Source organism: Astatotilapia calliptera, chromosome 12 (assembly GCF_964374335.1).
Source record: "Astatotilapia calliptera chromosome 12, fAstCal68.1, whole genome shotgun sequence".
Taxonomy (NCBI): Eukaryota; Metazoa; Chordata; class Actinopteri; order Cichliformes; family Cichlidae; genus Astatotilapia; species Astatotilapia calliptera.
Window position 1 is genome coordinate 8,849,795 of NC_137433.1, and position 20,891 is coordinate 8,870,685.

A 20,891-nucleotide genomic window follows, 5' to 3' on the forward strand; every position below is an offset into this window, starting at 1 on the left:
TTTAAAGCTCTAATTCCTAATGGGAGCTACACAACACCACTATCTTTGTTGTTGCAATTCTTCCATAGATTTCAGTTCAGAATTTTTTGAGTGGCACATCATATACTAAAAAATAATCATCACTCTTTAGTTGGCTGAGGAGGTTAAGCCAGTTAAATAGTGTTATGCTCGGATTCTGTAACAGAGGTCAGTGTGAGTTTATTGAATCTACAGAATAGATGTGTCTGTGAAGGTTCTCATTCATCCAGGTCATCGTAGTGTAAGGAGCTTGACCTCAGTAAATCACATGATAAGGCTAGGTTTCACAGTGTGTTCACCCAAAACCTTGGCTGATTGGGACCCAGACCCATTTTCACACCTTGGCTCGTGTAGGTGGAGGATCAATAGCGGGTTGCGGACACTCCCATAGGGCTTAAAATCTGGGACTCTCCACCAATTGCTCTTAGAACTGAAGAAGCTTCTCAGATGAGAGGTGAACGTCTTCAGACGCTTTTCTTTCCAAGCTCCTTAGACTACAGAATAGATGGTTTTGAATACCAACATATGTTAAAATAAAAGGAATACATTTGCTGAAAGGGTATTAAATAGCTAAGATACGATAAGAGAGTGGAAAATCAATAGTTTGTTTGTCACATAACAAGTTATTTACAACTACAAAGACTTTTATTTGAATATACATCCTTTCAGGGTGGCCTCCTCGATAACGTCCTGCTATATACTCCGGTACAATAGGTGGCGGTATAAACCTGGCTCATAGGCTAGTCGTCCACGAGTGAAACCAAAGAAGAAATAAGGCAGTGTTCACCATGGCAGAGGTAAGTTAACTGTGATTTAAACCCTCATTTTTACATGTCTGCGGTGTGATAATAGTTTATTGCTGTTGAGTTGCCCGGGAGTGTGTTTAACGAAGAAACAAAGGGAACGTGGACCGGTGTTAACCTGCCAGCTCACTGGCTGGAAGCTAAGTTGTCTGGCCAGTGTTTACCTCTACTAGCGCCTCTCCTAACAAGCTAGCAGTAGATCGACGCACATATCCAGAAACTGCGTAATTTAACCAAGCAGAGCTGTGCGTATAAACTAAAGATAAAGCTGGCTGGGTTTGATTTGCTTATATGTGCTAAATGATACACAGTTTCTCAGAGAATGGTGATAATGTCAAGATGATGACACGATTGTGCTGCCATAATCCAGCAGTAAACCAGCACTGAGTAGTCCAAAGAAGGAAGACATGCCCTAACATGGAAAGGAAACATTTTCAGCAAACACTTAACATGTGTTCGTAACATGTTTGGTATAAGTAGCTTATGGTAATGAAAGGTCACATAACCACGTACTGTTGAGGCCATAAATACTGGGAGAGTTGTCATATATTCTTCCGGCTCTGAGTTTCAGGACAGCAAATACTTTGGCATCAGGTATCTGCTGATTTCTTCATTTTTAGGAAGACACCGGGAACGGTTCTTTTATGTGAAAGGCAGGATTATTACACTTTGGTATCTGCTGTTGTCTGCAACACAGATGAGTGGTCAGTCCGGTTGTACTTTTCAGATCTGCTTGAAGTACCTTAATGATGCGTAGATGGTGTTATTGTGAAAAACAGAGCAGGAATGTGGGCACGTTCAGATCACCCTGACCCAAGCACACATTCATGGCAACATCAGGCTCGGCATTCTTATCTAATTTGTAAAATAAAATAAAACAAAACAAAACAAATAAATGACAATGGGACCGAGATAAATACAGCGAAAAAATAAAGATAGGTTTACGTTATTTATTTAGTTTAGTCAGTTTGAGTCTTTCCCAAGTCTCACAGTTCATGAACTTCCTCAAACACACTGTCATGGGGGGAGTGGAGCCGAGTAAAAGCCAAGAACTGTTAAATTTAATTTAATGAGAGCGACAGAGAGAGAGAAAGAAGCTGATGAGGACTAAGAGAGTTACTGTTAACACACGGTAATTAGTGGATAATAGCTAACATAATGGTTGTGACTTCAGTATAAGAAATAAAAATCAGCAGTCATGAGGACAACAGACATTAGCTTGATGCCCCCCCCCCCCCACCCACCCCACCCCACCACACACGCGCACACACACACACACACACACACACACAATCGAATATAAAAGTTTTACAGTCAATTGTAACTTTACTTCTGTTATCAGATTAATTGTTCACAGCTTTGGATAGAGGCAATAATGAAAACATTTTATAGAAGATATTGAATTTGTATTGCTGCTGTAATTAATACAAAAAGCAAACATAAGAAATCCATTAACAATCCAGTTAATAACTAGTTTTGCCTGTAAAATGAATAAACAAAACAGCTGGCTTGCTCAACTCTAAAAAGCTTAAACAGTTTAATGGCTGCTAAAAACGCCACATGAAAAATGTTAAAATCTATCAAAAATGTTTTGAAGTTTCGCTGGATTCACATCCGCAAAGAAGACTATTACAAAGCAATGGTTCTGTCCTGACATTTGTATGGAATCATTCTGGAGACGATGTCTTATCCGTGTTATTGGTTTTGAACATACCACAGCAAAATTAAATAAAGCTCGACCCACGACTGTTGACGCTTGGAAAATCTTCTCATCCAGAGTTATCTCCTGGAAGAGGCAATAATTGGTTTTAACTTTGTGTTTTTGTGTCTTTTCTTTGCTGTCCCTATGCCTTGTTTGCTAATGTTTGCTTTGCTACTGCAGTTTACAGTTGTGCTGTATATGTCTGTACCCCCCCCCCCCCCCCCAACCCCGTTTTAAATCAATAAAATGTTGATCACAAAAAAAAAATGTTTTGAAGTCACTGAAAACTCTAAATTTGTGCCTAAAAATATTCAGAATGTGTCACAGGTACAAATGAGCTCCTTAACTGTTTATTATTATTATTTTATTTTACAGGCTGCATATCAGTTGTACAGTTTATGGATTTCTGCACTTCTAAACTAAACCTGGCTGCTGTGTATTAGGTGTATTGTAGTGTGGCCATATTTCAATGGTTACCTTGTCTTTCCACAGACTCACAGCTTGCAGGACATGAGGCAGCAGGCTGCCATCACTGCCAAAGTCTTCATTCAGAGAGATTACTCCAGTGGCACCATGTGCCAGTTCCAGACCAAGTTCCCCTCTGAGCTGGAGAACAGGGTAGGTCTTGCTACTTCACAGTGTTTCTAAACATGACTTCAGCTGCTTAAACGGATGACTTATGTTTCCACGACCTGTGCATATTATCCATACTGGGGAGTGTAGAAGCACTATTTTGTCACTAGCAACAAAAGAACACAGCTGGGTGTGAACATGGAGCCAAAACATGGAACAGCAGGATCGTCAACAGCAGCCTGCTGGATTTTGTCCTTATGCGACCTAGTGGAGGTGGGCTAAAAGGAGGAGTAGGCTGCAGAGACTGAATAGGAACAGGCTGCACACCACATTAAAGCCGGTGGCAGCACCAACAGTTCAGAGTTTGCAGGACAGAGAGCTGCACTTTTAAAAATGGTCGTACCACATGAAAAGAGCAGTTTCACATCACTTAAATCGCTCGCTGGTGGTTTATTGGCACTTCCCTCTGGACTGGGTGGTCTACCATGTTTTTCCTGTAGGATTCAGTTTTCTCTCTCACACACACACACAGATACACACTCAGACACAGAACAGCTGGACAAAGTAAAGAATGGATTTCCTCTGGGAAGTATATGCTTAAGTCCCCATCATAAAAAAGATTTTCTCGTATATATTTTTAATGATCTACTGTAATTCCAGTTTATGAAATATGGAGTATAAAACCAAACCATTAAGTGGCAATAATTTTTGGACATTAATTTATGCCATTCTTTGAAGATGTTTGCTTTAATAAAGCCTTATATTCTTTGAGGCTAGTTTATTGCTCCAGTGCCTGATTTCTGCCATAGTTACCCTTGTTTTGTGCAAGTTAGCTCTAAACTTTTCCTTATTGCAAGCAGTTGTCATAGACTGGGATTTACTATTTGCATTAAGTAATAAAGAAAGATTTGTTTGTGTAGCACCTTTTAAAACTACAAAAAACAGAAAGTTGGCTGACTTGACTCCCAGGGTGACGTTTCTGCTATATGGGATCCTCATTTTTTTGGCTGTGGTGCACATTATTATTCTTGCCAACTGTGAAGTCAGCATAGGCCCCATAACCGTTTGTACTGGTGGTTGAGTGATGATGGACTTGCAGCATTCTTCTTTTGAATGATCAGTGTACCTGTTTGGTGAAAAAACGAATAGATGGATTTGAAAGCAGAGCAATCACCAAGTTTACTTCTAAACTGAAGGTCAAAGGGGTTTAAATTTACAACTTCCTCTGCTTGGTATCAACTGCATCTGGTCGAACTAAATGAATTCTAGGTATTTCTAAACAACATCGAGGAAGTCACATCTGGCTAGCCATCGCACAATTGACCTCCAGTGACCGTGATGAATAAATATTCAAATGTTTCTCCTTAGTTTTTAAGTTTATTATTCTGATGTTTCTGATGTTTTATTTATATGCATATACTCATGTGTTTATCACTGTTTGTACTGTTATGGAACCTCTACTGATTGAACTGCTGCCTGTCATGCCAGAAGACTCTTGCAAAACAGATTTTAAATCTCAAGAGTCCCATTTTTCTGGTGAAGTAAATATCATTTTAAGAAAAAGCAAATGGCACATCGAAAGTCCAGTGTGAGAAAGTTTGCCAGTCAGATCAATGGGAGGAATGGGAAACAATACAGCTGGCGATGGTGGGCTCAGAAGATGTGGGTGTTTTGCGTGTAGCGTGTTGGGTGTCACTGTGCCAAAATTGGGCACAGTCTCTTTTAAAACCTTTTCTTTTACCTCTGTGAGGTCTGACAGACTACATGTTGTTCCCCAATCCATCCTGCCTCCTTGCAAATTATCTATCAGTTACACAGGCAACATTACTGAGTTTTGCTTTGCCGTTATTGTTGTGTACAGCTTAACAGCAGAAAGAAAACTGAGCAGAACTGTGCTCATTTCGGTCAACCTAAGAGAACTAAAGGGACTGTCATGCAAGACCCCCAAAATTCCAACTCATTAGTCTTTCTGTTGGGATATCGTGAGTTCTCCCAAATGAAGATGTACAAGTAGTGTGCAAAGTCCTCGAGCCACCGTTCATTTCTTTATATTTTATTTTGCAAGAAAATCTGGCTCCTTAGATTGTTTTAAAAATTGGTTTTGAGCAATAGTTCTCCAGGACTTCTGAAAGCATTTCAATGTTTTTCTTTGGACACTGACTGCTTTTTAGCTCATTTTCAGTCAAGTCTTCGTACCTGATCATTTTTAGAGGGACATTTTTTGTTAAACTGCTCAACGCTGACCTTTGAATCATTCATGTGTAAAAAAAGACAACTAACTTGAGGGTGCCTTGAGGAATTTGGATAAAATAGACGTGTCAGCCCTAAAAAGATGAAAAGTATCTGAAAGTCATGTCCTTAAGAAAAATAAGAAAAATCATCAGGTACCTGACACAGGACCTGAGAGATGCATCTGGTCCTTCAGCTGATCCAGCTATTGTTCACTGAAGCCTCCTCAGAAATGGTCTCAGTGGAAGAATGACAGTCAAGAAGCGTCCTTAGGGAAGCCAAACGGGGTCCTGAAGATTACATTTAAAAAGTATGTTAAAGCTTGTGTAATAGGGTGATGAAGAATAAAGGTGGGCATACCAAATATTGACTTTCAAGCTGTATACAGTTATACAGATTTTCCGTGCATGTTTGCACATGTTTCAATAAATCGCTGCAACTATTTCCCCTTTTTGTAGCAAAATATGAAGAAATGACAGCTTGGCTCAAGACTTTCTTAATGACCTTGTAGTACCATATCACCCTATTAGAGCGCTCCGCTCTCGCTCTGCAGGCCTACTTGTTGTTCCTAGAGTATTTAAAAGTAGAATGGGAGGGAGAGCCTTCAGTTTTCAGGCCCCTCTTCTGTGGAACCAGCTTCCAGTTTGGATTCGGGAGACAGACACTATCTCTACTTTTAAGATTAGGCTTAAAACTTTCCTTTTTTCTAAAGCATATAGTTAGGGCTGGACCAGGTGACCCTGAATCCTCCCTTTGTTATGCTGCAATAGATGTAGGCTGCCGGGGGATTCCCATGATGCATTGAGTTTTTCCTTTCCAGTCACCTTTCTCACTCACTATGTATTAATAGACCTCTCTGCATTGAATCATATCTGTTATTAACCTCTGTCTCTCTTCCACAGCATGTCTTTATCCTGTCTTCCTTCTCTCACCCCAACCGGTCGCAGCAGATGGCCGCCCCTCCCTGAGCCTGGTTCTGCCGGAGGTTTCTTCCTGTTAAAAGGGAGTTTTTCCTTCCCACTGTCGCCAAAGTGCTTGCTCATAGGGGGTCATATGATTGTTGGGTTTTTCTCTGTATCTATGAAGCGCCTTGAGGCGACTTTTGTTGTGATTTGGCGCTATATAAATAAAATTGAATTGAATTGAATTGAATTGAATTTAGCACAGAACTGTAGGTTTTCATCCATCATGATGGATGATGATCATGAATAGATGTACTTACTCTGTTTATTGGATTTAAACATGCTGGAGGCTGGGTTACCTAAACAGTGGTCATTAGAGTCAAACCTTGAGATTGTGTTTGTGGATTTGAGATTTTTGACGTAAGCAAGCAAGACCATCGAATCTTTGATCGGAGTGTAGCAGTCAAGCAGTCTTTTTTTTGTTTTTTCCATTTCCATCTTCTCAGGTCTCTTTTCTGTCTGAATGCTTGTTGAAACTAGTGCCGACGAACTGGGAAAGCACTCGGACTTCTAAATGCATTTGGCAGCTTGCTTGCCAAACCATTCAAAGGGTTTTTCATTAATTGACTCTTCCTTCCTCTCTTCCTTAATTGGATTTGTAAACCCCGTTCACCGTTGTGCTCTCATCTAACATCTCAAGAACAGTGATGGGCACATCACACGTAATGGAAAGATGGGCATTCAGAGAAGTGGGGTTTTAGTTGCAGCCTCTGAATTGGTGAATTTAAAGAGAAACAGAGGCTCTCAGGGTTTTTTCTTACATAGAGAAATTTTTTGGCACTCCCCAAAAAAACATGCAAACCTATTCTTGTAGCCCAGCCAGCATAAAATCCAGAGCTTGTAAACAGCCAGTCCAACAAATGACAGATGTTGAAAAGCCTCCCTGGTGAGAAAATTGTAAATGTGATGGTTGGAAAGGAGGACTCTGAAACTGAACTTTATAATTTGTAAATGCAGTTCTTACAGTACATTTTTACCATGTAACTCATGTTTACTCCTGTCAGTGATGGGTTTTTTTTCTTTGCTGAAGATGGAACACAGCTCAGTGTGTTTCATTACGTAGGGCTTGTGTGTAATGTCTTTACTAATGGACAGAATAACCAGAGAAATGCATAGGTTTCAACAGAGTCATTGCAGGCAGGCTGACAGCACTTACTGCAGTGTATAGTCGCCACCGACCCCTGGCTCTGGTTGGTGAGTAACAAACACCTCTAAGACTGCTAATATCTTGGCGCCTTTTGTTGGATACTTCAGACAGAGGGAAAGAAAAACTTGGAGGGTTTTCAGAGGTTCAGGAGGCCCTTGGCTGGTTTCTAGTCTAGTCTGGTCGGAAGCACCATCATTTCCCCTTAGTATCACAGAAGCTTCTTGGATACTAGCATGCGACTAGTGTCAACACCCCAGTGAAAAAAGGCCTGTGAAACCAGCAATTCACCACACTCTGACAGCTTTCCCTTTGGTAAGCATACATTCAATGAATTCTCAGTATTCTTGTATCCCAAAGGCTGTCTAAAGGATACCAAAATGCAGCGGTGTCTTTATCTTACTTTGTGCCACTGGAGAAGGAGAAATATTCCAGAACTGCGTGTGTCCTGCTTTCACCGCGTTTGTCCCGTCTGTTATTAAGTGGAAACATTTATGGAGCACACGGCCAAGGTATCCGAGTCATTTCAGGAGGTGTTTACAAATGCAGGAAGGAAGCCCAGTATTCCCTTGATATATGACCGGTCCAAGAAAATTCAGCTCCTCATTTATCTAGAAATGGAAAGAATGGAAGAAAATGATCTGGTGCTAAGGAGATTTTGTTTCCACTCAGATATCCTAAACACACTCACACTACTAATCAAATTTACGCCTGGCTCTGGGCCTCGATTTTAACCCTCTTGTCTTTCCTCGTATTTCAGATCGACAAACAGCAGTTTGAGGAAACGGTGAGGGCGCTGAACAACATGTACGCTGAGGCCGAGAAACTGGGTAGCCAGTCATATATTGAAGGCTGTCTGGCCTGCCTCACAGCGTACACCGTCTTCCTGTGTATGGAGACGCACTATGAGAAGGTAGGATTTCTTTGAATATAATGGTACTGAATACGTCAAAACTGAGTTTTGAAGCACCATGACAAATAGGCTTGTGAAGATGTTTTGTAACTCGATGTTCTTTGGAGTTTTAATAAATATGGGTTTTTATAAATCCTTTGTGTTTTTATTTGGAAAATCCTTTATTGTGAAACATGAAAACATTTAACATAAGAGTGATGGGAATAAATTATTTAGCAAAAAAAAATAAATGGTGTATACAAAAACTGTTTACATGTATTGAGTTTTCAACATTGAAATTTAATCTACGCATAAAAATGTCTTGATGCATCCTCAATCATCCAGGTAAGTAAATCTCCAAAAGTTGATTTTGTTCATCTGGACGTAGAGTTTTCAGTGGGAGAAATGTTTCATCACTCATCCAAGTGACTGCTTCAGTCTCAGCAGACTGCAGGTTTCCCCAATCTTATAGGTTATAGGGTATAGGTTTCCCCAGCCCATTGTTCCTTCAGTGGGCTGGTTTCAGTCATTATGCAAATGTACTGTTTATAATGTACTGTCCAGATGAACGCAATCAACTTTTGGAGATACGCATAAAAATGTACAGGTGTTTTGGCTATGCCTCCTTTAAAGCATAAGTGAGGATTTTTATGATACTAATAAATCCTGATTTAAAATATTATATATGGCTTCTTTTTTTTTTTTTCAATCAATTTTCAATCAACAGTCTTATACAAAAATTGTCGTTAAAATAAGTTGTACTGTGTAAATTTGTTCAAATGTTGGCTGGCTGGGTCTAATGGTGCTTGGATGATTTAAAAGTAATTTCGACAGTGTTTAAAGTATCTGCCTTCGGTCCCCGCCTGGTGTTTAAATAGCTGCCAAGATGCAATGCACGTAGAAGAAATATAAAGAAATTCAAATTGTTAGAAGTACTCCATGTTGGATAAAACAAGGAAAGGGAGCTGCAGGGATCGTGTGTGTCTGTGTCTTGTCACATTAGAGAAAGCAGTTCTTCTGTTTCCCCAACTCTGATGTGTTGGAATGGAAAAAGTGATGCAGCCACAGAAAATTCATAATCTGGAAGGATTATTCTATCAACATGAAGCTTTTTGAATTTTCTCATTAAAAAGTTGTCTTCAGCTAATTTAAATGTGGAATTTGACCCGCCTGTTTTCCAGTAAAAACTTGTGGAAGATTTCCTCTTGTGTTGGGAGCATCTTCATTGGTTTGCAGTAATGGACTGCAGGGCCTTTTTATTTGGAATTAAATTGCTCGGAGGGTTGATCAGTGATGGGTCTCAGTGAAGTGGGTGAGTAAAGTTGAGTATTTACAGAAAGGTATTTTACTATAATCAAAACTTGTTTTTAAAAAAAGAATAAAGACATAAAGGGAAAAAAAGTCTGACTCAAAAAATGATTGGCTTCACAACACTTAGCAGCTGTAGATCTAAAGTGGACTCCTTTGTAAGCACCCCTATGGAAGCAGAAGTCAAGAAACTGAGAGTTTCTGAGTATTTAGAAGTTCTTTTCTTCAGTGATTCTGGTAAGCACTGCTGCGTACTCTATAGGCCAGTATGAGCCCACATATCCACACAGATGTTTCTGCAAAGCCCTGCTGTGTGTGTAATTTGTCTTGTCATGTTGTTGTCGACACCTTCTCCTCTTCCAAGCTCCTGTGACAGCAGAGTGAGGTTCCACCTCCAACGCTGCTGGAAAGATGAAGTATGCCTGAATTGTTTGAATCAAAAACCTCTCATCCTCTAAAATCATTGGGAATATATGAAGATACAATTTGTCATATTCAAAAGTGCATTCAGGTTTTGTTCAGGCTCTTATAAAACAGATACGTTTCTTCAAAGTTTTCATTGATCATGTAAAAATGAAAGCCAGCTATCAAAGATTTTTTTGATGCCAGCTTAGAGGAAAACTTCTGAGAAATAGAACAGTATCAGATTTAAACATATCGAATAACTTCAAAACAGTTCGAAACTTTTGGATACAGAAAGTAGGGATGGGTATTGATAAGATTTTCACGATTCCGATTCCATTTTCGATTCTGTTTAACAATTCGATTCTTTATCGATTCTATGTTTTTTATTTTATTTTATTTTTTTTAAAGGAGAACACTAAGGTCGATTAGCTTAGAACTTTGTTTTATATCTCTTTGAACAAGATAGAAATTTAGGAGTAACATGGCCTTACAAACCCAACAGTGAGATCTTAAGAGATCCACAGCCCCTTCAATGGGGGTGTCACAGGGTCCCCAGGGAAAAAAATTGTAAATGTAAAATAATAAAATAAATATTCTTCTGTAGCAACAACAAAGTATAACATAAACTGTTCTGTAGCAATTACACAAGAATATCCAGTAATGTCCCTGCCTACAATTAAACACATTCACTTTCCGAAAATCGGGGCATCTGCTGTGGCAAATGGGTGCAAGCCTTTGACCACAAACTTAGTCACTGCTCGGAGACATTCGTCTATCCTGGCCTGAAAGGAGACGCTACCGGTAGACTGCAGCGAGAACTGCCAGCATCTGAGCCAGCCAGACTCTGTCTGTCTGTCTCATCATGGTCACCTAAATGCACAGTAATGGCAGGTTTTGTAATAAGGCAGATCGCGCTAACATAATATGCACTGTTAGTTGATTATTTACCTGCCGCATTAACGGGAGAGGACGTGCAAACGTTACCGCTGCTGCTGGGTTGAGATTCACGAGTCCGGAGCGGAATTAAAAACACGACATTCATTTTAAGGTTATCGCGTGTTTTGTGAGCAAATGCTTTTGCATATTCGTAGTGTTTCCTCCCTTAAATGAAATATCCACTTTCCAAGTATTGCAAATTTTCCTGTCGTCATTCGTTCTTGTAAAGTATAACCAAACTTTTGAGCGTTTGAGCCGCCATGTTTCCTGCCACCACACTAATCTACTAGTGACCACAGGATTTGTGAAAAGGTTTTCAGTGCAGCCAAGTATAAACTCATTTGCTACCAATTTCAAGCTATTGACATCAATCAGCTCTCTGCAACTACTTGCCAACAAGTCACATTTTTCCCTGGCAACAGGTTATCACTGTGGGGTCACTTACAATCTTTGGACCTGCATGACTAAGGCTTAGTCAGTTTCACAGCAACTGTGAGAAACATCCCGCGACCACTTTCAACCAGCTGATGAATAGTCATTTTCCCCTCGTGAATGGTGGTTGCCAGGTAGTCGCCAACTTGTCTCAGGCCCCTGTAACTGAGGCCTAACCACAACCTTGTGTAAATTTTACCTGATGATGGAGTACTGACTCAGTGTAGCATCAGCTCTCAGCCCAGCATGAAAGAAAGCAGTAGAGCTGCCCAGAGAGTTTTTCTTTAAACTCATCAAACCAAAGTAGAATGGCCAGTTCAGGTGCAAAGCCAATGTGTACTACTGTAAAACAAGAGTGACCACTACACTGAATGCTAGACACAGAACATTACATTTTCTTGCATTTGTTTGATGCACATAGAATGGAGTTTGTTTAAAGGTTTCTATCACTATTTGAAATTTAAGAGTGAATAAAGAGGAGAGCACATATTGTGTTATTCAGTCCAGACTTACAGACATCAACAACTGTGTACTGTATTAGGTGCTCATAGACATGTTTTGGTCCAAAAGTAAGGTTGGATATTCAGTCCAGTTCAGGCCTGAACGCAGTAAGACTAAAGCCAAACTTTGAGGCTTTACCTTGGCCTCCAAGTGTTCCTCTCAGTTTATTCTAGCACTTGTAGTCACAATAATAGTTGCCTCAAGGCACTTATGTTTAATGCAAGTAGCTGCATACTAACATTCTACTTACTTAGCACCCAGTACGCTTGGTATTACATGCAGACCTTGACAGGATCTCTTATTTGGCTACCGATTTTCAGTCTGTAGTTGCTTTGAGTATTAAAGTGCTTTCTCTTTTCTCTTTTTTTTTTAGGTTTTGAAGAAAATTGCTAAGTACATTCAGGAACAGAATGACAAGATCTATGCACCGCGAGGCCTACTGCTCACTGACCCCATCGAGAGAGGCCTGCGGGTCGTATCCTATAATTTTGTGTCAATACAAACAGAACAAATCGAGCATTTTTCAGTTCTTTTCTTTCTAATTAGAGCACACAGTAGATGAAAAAGAGGAACCTTATACTCAGATTGCTAACAAACAAAATCAAAACACAGTTAAGGCTAAATGGCACTATGTTTTTACAAGAAAAGTAGTCTTGTGCAAGAATGAGGATGTACGGGAAAGGGGAATTGCAGTGAATAGTTTGGCGAACTTTAACTTGTTAAACATACACTGAGATCATGAAATGTGAATGTAATCGGACCACATCTTAAGCAGAACAAGGAGCTTTCACAATGACCTAATAGATGTAGTGATTTACAGGCCTTCCACCCCCACTAACTGCTGGATGAAAATGGAAAGCAGCAGTCACAGGCAACTTACAGGAAATCCAGCACTGTGTAGGGATAACCTGTAAAAACACCAGATAAAAGTTAGTATGTAATCTATAGCATCTGTGCACCAACATCCTGCCTGTCTTAGCGTATGCATGTGTGGGGTGACTCAACATCCCAATTAATTGCAACTGGGCAGCAATAGGAGATTAGGGATAACAAAATATGACCAAAATCGTTACCAGCTGAGCTTTGTTCCCAGTCCTGCTTATGATTTTGTAGTTTTGACAGTGATCTGGATTTTTTCGCCAGCACTGTCAAGAGCTGCGCTGACTTTGGCACGCGAACACTGGGAGATTGACAGGAATGCCTCACCTTTAACATTTGAGCTGTTGAAACCTGATCGTATTTGTAACTGTCTAGTACGTCTGCTTCATTTTACCATCTGGACTCTGAAAATGTACCGTTTTCCTCTAGTAGCAAGGGGTTGAGAGTTGCTGTGACTGTTGACAGTGGTTTGCTGCCACCACAACTGCACCCTTGAAAAATCAAAAGCTACTGCTATCCAGACCCCCTACTTTTTTATAACACAGGAACACAACACTATGAGAACTGCTGGTGTTAAAATAACATGAAGTTAAAGTGTCGTCCGATGGGGATTGATGTCAGGCTACTATGTGCTACTGGGATGGCTGTAATTAGCCATGATGTCAATTTATCAATTGTCTTGAATTCTGCTTTTCCGACAGTTTATCTGTTCCACCCTTCACGTATACGCTTCAGCCACAACATTTAAACAGTCGAAGTAAATAAATAACATTTGTTCTGATATGCAGTGTTGCGCTTTTGAACCCTTGGGTCACAGCATTTATGTGGGTGTTGCTTTGACAAGTACCACCCACATTAGCATTGTTCCAGACCAAGCAAACTCTTTAATGACAGCTTTCCTCAGCAGGACAGCGCTACATTCACATACAAGAGTCTCCAAACTTCCCACATCCCAATCTGAGGAAGCATTACAGTGATGTGCCTTACTAAGCACGATCCACTGAGGTCACACATTAACACTTCAGGCTCAGAGGATCGGTTGTTAAAATCACTGACGACAGTCAGTGGTCGGTACTACGTTAATGAGAAGTGCCCATTAACAGAATAAAGCAAAAAATCTCAGAAGATGCCTACAAATACATTTTTGTTTAAATCTCAACTAGCAGGGTGTTTGACTCCTTTAGCAAGGCCATGCTGTACTGACATTTTCAGTGCTAATCTGACACTGATGAAACTGACATAGTAAAAATACTACGCTGTCTACTGAAAGTTTTTAGAGTGAGTTTGTAATTATTACTTACTTAAATGCTTTGGTTTTGAGCACTCATTTAAAATTGGCTTTCATTCAAAAAGGAAAAACAACACAAGAAAGAAACTGTGTCCAAGGGCTTTGACTACATTTGTTATGAAAGATTTAACAGTCTTTATTAAACTGGAGTTAGGATGGATAATTAAACGAAATGGTTAGTAAACCCTTTGATATTTTCTGTTTCTGCATAAGACAAAAGAACATGAAAGATTCATGAGATTTTCCTAAAGATAGGAAAAGACAACTTAATTTAAAAAAAGAAGAAAAGAAATGTCTGTGTCCTTGAAACATCTCTGTGCCGCTCCTCTTTTCCTGCTGGCTGGCATAAGTAATGTTTTCCATTCCATAGCCTTTGACCCTGACATTATTAAACAGTCCAAAATGCTGGGTAAGAAGTTGAGATGGAAAATCTCACTGATGAACTTGCCAGTGTGTGTGTGTGTGTGTGTGTGTGTGTGTGTGTGTGTGTGTGTGTGTGTGTGTGTGTGTGTGAATTAAAATTTGAATTCGATGTATCCACACTTGCTTCAGCTGCATTTCCTTGACAGAGTCCCATCAAGGTTGAAATCACCATCTTTGAAGACAGAAGCCTGACGAGATAAAAGCTAACATGGTGAGTCTCATAATTAGAAATTTCACACATAAAGAGGACTTTGGTCCTGTTACAGATTTAATGATGCTCTGGGTTTACAGCATGCTGATACATTTCCCAGCTATGAAACCCAAAGGGTTGGAGTCAAAGAGCAGTAATGAAAGGGACTTCTCTCCCCATATGTGCTATAGTTCTCATGCAGAATGCTTGTGCTGTTAAAAAAAAAAATCCCACATCAAAGTGTAATGTGAGTAATATCAGCGCCATGAGAGCAGTTTCATAAAGCTTCTAATGGAGAATTCTGCTTATTTTATGACTTCAGGTTTTGTCATATATTTACTGAGGGATTTATGTGCTCACTGTCCAGAGCACATGCATGAGCCAAACCCCGCCACTGAACCAGAAAAGAGAAAACGTGCCCTTTCAGCACCAAAGCAATCTCCTTGCTGTTACATTTCCTTAACTCAGTGTAATCAAACAATTATCACATTCTACTTAAAATGGCCAATTTCCTTGTTTACTTTTCTGGCCAATGGGTTCCTACCACATTTGTGTCTGGAGAAAGTGGGCGAGGGCTGTTAGGCTTCAGTTCGAGAGCAGACTTTTGATCTGCTGAAAATAAGCTTGAAAACTAATTAGAAAGCAAAACTTACAGCTGTAATATGATGGGAAAAACCCCTAAAACAAAACAGACTAATATGGAGTGCTATATTGTCATAAACTCACTTTATTTATTGACTCAAAGTCAAAAATGACCTTTGCTGCTATTCTTGATGTTGTCATCTATGCCAAATAAACCCGTTCAAAAAGGCCTTTTTCAGGGAACACAAAATGGGTTTATTTTAAAGCTGTTCTGCAGCAGTGCAGGTTGATCAAGCCTTGAAAGTTGGTGCTACTTTGAGGATTTGGACTTTAAAAGATTTGGAATATATTTTGTTCTATAAATGGATTCCATGATTTCTTTTTTTTAACTCCAACTGCTTATTTGTACTATGCTTTCATTTCAGAGTCCAACAAGATATTAAACTGCATAATATTCAATAAAAAAGTGGAAAAATTGGGGTTTTCTACATAAAACTTTTAACTGGTAAGGGAGCTCAGTAAAATATAGAAAAGTGAAGAGCTCAATAAATCAGTCCAATACTTAAATGTAATAAAGTAAGAAGCTTAGCAGACAATTAAATGCCGACACCAAACATTGTGTCACTGTATGGAACAAGATGACATGACAAGATCAGAAATGGATCCTTGATGTAAGGATTATATGTTTTAAGAAATTAACTGTCCACCCCCATCTGCTTCTGCTGGAGGTTTCTTCCTGTTAAAAGGCAGTTTTTCCTTCCCACTGTTGCCAAGTGTTTGCTCATAGGTTTTTGCTACATAAATAAAATTAAAATTTTGCCGCATGGCAAAGTAGGCAGTAGTTAAAATCCACCGATTCTGTGTATTTTGAGAAACAGGACCTCTTTAATGGATCGTGTTACTATAAGAATATAATGAAAGCTATCAGATGTTAAAGACAGACTTGGGCATTTATTTAATTAAAATCAATAACTAGAGTTCCTAAAAGGTTTTTCTAGCTTGCCTTTAATTTATTTTCATGTAATTGATTTATTTATTTTTTGTGTGTACCTCATAATAAGTAGGTATGGAAACCTTTCCTGGTCCTTTACTTCACTGGGAGTAAATCACTGTTATGTTTAGCTGCACTTTAAAGCATTGCTGTTGTTTTCAGTCAGCGGCACTCCACACTGACTGTAAATTTATGGCTTAGTATGACAACTACTCATTCACTTTGTTTTAGTAATGTTGAGACAGTCAACAGAATGAGCACTTTGCTGCTTCTGTTGTAGATTTTCTGAGTTTACACCTGAAAATGGCCAGCTCAAATAGACATGGATAGACATCATCAGCAGGTTTTCTTGTTTGTTGGCAACAATCAAATGGTGCAGTGTTTAAAAACCAAGCTCAGATTACTCATACACGACACACAATGTCCTGCATTACATCTTTAAGCTTGTCCTTTGATTTTATTACACTGGAAATGAAACCTAATGAGAACCAAGTGTTAGAGGAAGCTACTAATAATCCACTGCTTAAAATATGATGGCGTGTCAGTGATTTGCAAGATATTTTTCAAGGAAATCTGTTCCAGCAAATGAAATTTTCTCCTCATTTATCCAGTTGTAAAATTAGTTTCATTAAGAGCACTCTCAGCAGCAATCATTCCACTGCACTGATTTTTCTACCCAACAGCTCACCTTATATTCTTAATGCTAAGACCCTTTGACACAGTGCACTATGATCATCAACCACAGATGGCTTTTGGATATCTGCCGGTCTTCCCCACTGGCAGACGCCCTAAGAGCTCATCCCATAAATAGTTTCTTTCTTTCTTACAGTAAATCCTTTCTTTTTTTTCCCCTCATGTGTGGAGAGATGAATAAGACAGGGAAGCTCATTGAGGGATATGTTGGGTTCAAATCATACTGAAAAGTACTTTGTATAGAGTTTGGACTGGACCCAGTCCTGCACTGATGCATAGACATTACCATGAGGATGAGTATGACATACAAAGTAAATGTTTTACCAGGAAAATGTTGCACTTGGCAGTATTTGAGATACCATAGACCCCTCTGGATGGATAAACTATTGCACTAATACAGCAGTGATGCATACAGGGATTAATCTTCTCATCTGAAATTCCAGTGAGTGCCTCCATACATATACATGTCCTGTTAAGGAATGTAAACCCAGGATTTTTATAAGTAGCTGTTGATAGAAAAGTGCATTGGAGCTTTGCCAGTGTCAAAGACAGCAAGCAGACTAGCGGATGGATTTTCTCTGTGTGTTCTCAGAGGTTTTAAGCCTCTTCATTCTGCAGTTTCCTTCTACTGTGTCCTCCAGGCTTATATCGGTCTCATTTAGTCATATTGGCCAGTGAATTTTCACAGTATTTATCTTCATCTACTGCATGAAACTTCCTCACCTTTACTATGTGAATATCCGTCCATCTATCCATCCATCCTCTTCTGCTGATTAGTAAGGTTGCGGGGAGGCTAGAACCTATCCCAGCTACCATTGGGCGAGAGGCAGGATACACCCTGCACAGGTCGCCAGTCTGAACATCCATCGTTTAAAAAAACTAAACTAAACTTAAATAAAAGTCATGTGATCTGTTGCATTTGTGATAACTAAGAATTATCACCTGAATCTGATGTAGTATCGTAAAAAGTTCATTATTTGTGATATAAATGAGCCACTGAAAACAAACAGGTGTTGTCTGTTTATCCAGGAGAACAGCAGGACTCATCAACTCTATAGGCATACTTATAAGAAATGACACAAGGGGAAATCGTCTTTTGTATTATGTTAAAACAGATGAACTGAACAAAACTAGCAAAGGATACAACTCTACCAGCATCTGAATAATGTCTGGCTTTATAGCTACCTAGGTTTCCATAACTTGAGTTGCTAACTCTGACACTTCATGCTAGGCAAGTAATGTACGCCAGACTTATGAGACAGGCACAGGTGATAAAGTTAGAAGATGGCTGAAACTCCTAAATGATGCCTCTGTTTGTTACACATAATCCTTTGATTTATTGTAACACTGGAAAAATTACAGATTAAAACAGATTTAAGTGCTGGATTCTGCTAGAAATGAAAGTATAAGTAAACAATTATAGTCTTACACATTTTTAAACTTATTATTCAAAACTTAAAAATGAAAAATGTATCAAGAACACCAGACCCTTCTTTTCCCGGCCCTATTTTCTATCCTAATTGTAGTGGATTTTTAGCTGCTGTGAGCCTCCCGGTGAAGGTCTGAGCAGCATGATGGATCGGCCTCCAGTGGGATGAGTTCACTGTAGAAAAACAGGCTTGGCGTGCACAGCTGCTGACTCCTGAGTATCCATTCAGAGGCAGGTGGTGCCAAGTCGGTGTCCTGGCAACTCATCCAGGAGACGTTCTGCTCCTGATAAGGTTTCGCTTGGCTCTGTGTACGAACAGCACAGCACGTCAGCAAACCTGTAAATTAGTCTGCACACATGAGAGTATTTAATGTCAGCGGAGAACATTTTGGACAAGGTGAGAACAAGAATGGTATCCATCATTAGATCTCCTCATTGTCTGAAATTGGAGGCTTTTTTTCTCTCCTGCCAAGAAATTTATTTACAAGCTGAAGGAAAATATCATTTTGACTCGCGTGTCACTTCCTGAGTTTCTGCAGCTCATGTGAATCATCCTGAGAACATTTCCTGAACAGCAGCACGCTACATTATGTTTATACCTGCTTTATACGTCACTAACAGAACCGCACCTGTGTCTGACACCATATACTTTTATATAACCAAAGACATTTTTGTTTATATGACATACATATTCACCACAGCAACAATGTGATGCTTTTTAACCTTATGAAAGCAGCCTGGAAGACCTTCTGTGACTACAGAAGTGAAAAAGAGCCAGACTAACTTGACTTCAACCTTTGACTTTCAGTTTTTACGTTAATATCCATCCACTCATGTTCCCAAATGACATGAGGCTAAGTTATTCGCTGCTCACACCGCAGCAGTGAATCTGGCCTGGAGCTACACCACACCCATACACTGTATCTATTTTTTAAACATAACCCAGAAGAATTGACATAATGCTCAGTCAGTGTGTCATGTGATTAACTGATGTCACTGTTTCTGCAGCAGCTGTTGGGCTGCGCGGAGCTGCAGGGTCTACAGCATTCCGTCAGCGGAGCACACCTCCCCCGAGGAATTCCGAGGCCTGGAACCTTAATACTGCGTCTCTACAATCTGTCATCACTGTCATATGCATGTTCCATTCACATGACTAGGTTTGAGATGTTGTGCCTCACAGGTTTTAGCATTATTTCTTGCCTTTCTGTCACCATTGATGAGGCCGGTATCAAAGTGTTATATGCTTGTATTCAGCTGACACCCGTGTCCTCCTAAAAGAAAATTACCTTCCCATTCAGCTAAAATGCATTATTAATCTGGTTTCATGGGAAGTGTTGTTTTTTGTTTTGTTTTGTTTTTTACTTTTGTCCTTGTTTAGGCGCTAAACTACTATGTCTACTGAAGAAGTAGCTCAGGATCTGAAATATGAAGCGAATTCAGATGTGCCTTAAATCTGCACTCTAACGGCCTGCAGGGGGCGACTCCTCTGGCTGCAAAAATAAACCTGACTGTAAGGAATACAAAGGAGAGACGAGCCTGCTGCTCACTTGTTTTAAACACTTTCTTGACGAATCACGCCAAATATTAAATAATGCAATCTGATTTTTATTTTGTAATTGAATTTTAGTCCCATTTTGGGTCAAAGAAGATGACGTTATTCTTTATGCTGCAGCTACCTTGTGTTTGCTACCATGAGAGCGTGGAGTGAGCTCAGTTTCCTGTCAGTAAAAATTCATGGGCCCTCAAACTGGACAGTACAGTGGCCACTGTTTTCCATCTTTAACCAGTTTTGGCCCATCTGGTCACCTAAGATGGAAAGCAAGACTAGTACCCACATATATGTGAACATGAGTGTTTGTTTCCCTTGAACCACAGTAGAATGCAGTTTAGTTGTATGGAAAGAACATTTTTAGGAGTACATGCGTTTAGCTGGACTAAAAGGATTTATATCTTGGAGAGATTCAGAATTTATTAACATTCTTTAAGCCATTATATTTTGGACGATAAATATTTTTAATGATATTTGTGGGGACTCTGACCTTTTATATATGCCTGTCCTTTTTAGAAGGTCCTTTTTAAACAATAAAGCTGACAAACAGGGTAACTCATTTTTATGACGCTCTATGGAACAGCCACGCTGTAAGGAAGGCAGTTGTTATCAGTGCCGCATCCTTGAGCTCCCTCTTTGCTTGCTTTATTTTTGCTGGTGCAGTTTTTTGGGTGCATGGTATTTTAATCAGCATGTTTCCCCATCAGTTTTCAGGTTATAATTTCCAGCTCTTGACATTCTAGTCAGTCCCAGATTAAAATTTTACTGTATGTCTCATGGTTGATTTAAGAGATTCTTTTGTGTGTGAAACAAAACTTGTGCCTGCTCGGTATTTATTAAGCATGTCATACTGTAAATGCACCTCCTCGAATCATGGTTCATTTTCTTTGAAGACTATACATAATGTTTGGTGACTACTTTTTATTTTTTGACTCGCATTCAATAAGTGTATACTTTAATCA

The 20,891-nt window shown here is 39.5% G+C and overlaps 1 protein-coding gene across 2 annotated transcripts; it reads left to right on the forward strand.

Moving 5' to 3' along the window:
* Positions 1-697: 697 nt before the first annotated feature.
* Positions 698-20,706, forward strand: LOC113033481 (golgin subfamily A member 7). Of its 2 annotated transcripts, none has more exons than XM_026187305.2 (6): positions 698-815; positions 3,016-3,141; positions 8,192-8,344; positions 12,279-12,380; positions 14,654-14,706; positions 19,389-20,706. In XM_026187305.2, exons 1-5 carry the CDS (start codon positions 807-809, stop codon positions 14,693-14,695), a joined length of 432 nt encoding a protein of 143 aa, XP_026043090.1. In that variant the 5' UTR covers positions 698-806; the 3' UTR covers positions 14,696-14,706; positions 19,389-20,706. The 2 variants fall into 2 exon arrangements, with proteins under 2 accessions (XP_026043090.1, XP_026043091.1); XM_026187306.2 differs by having other exon boundaries at positions 19,392-19,531.
* Positions 20,707-20,891: the final 185 nt, after the last annotated feature.

What these genes read in the sequence shown, in the direction of transcription:
- LOC113033481 (XM_026187305.2), top strand. An exon ending in TGGAGACGCACTATGAGAAG is followed by an intron (nt 8,345 to 12,278) that starts GTAGGATTTCTT and finishes TTTTTTTTTTAG; the next exon opens with GTTTTGAAGAAAATTGCTAA. An exon ending in TCGAGAGAGGCCTGCGGGTC is followed by an intron (nt 12,381 to 14,653) that starts GTATCCTATAAT and finishes AGTCCCATCAAG; the next exon opens with GTTGAAATCACCATCTTTGA.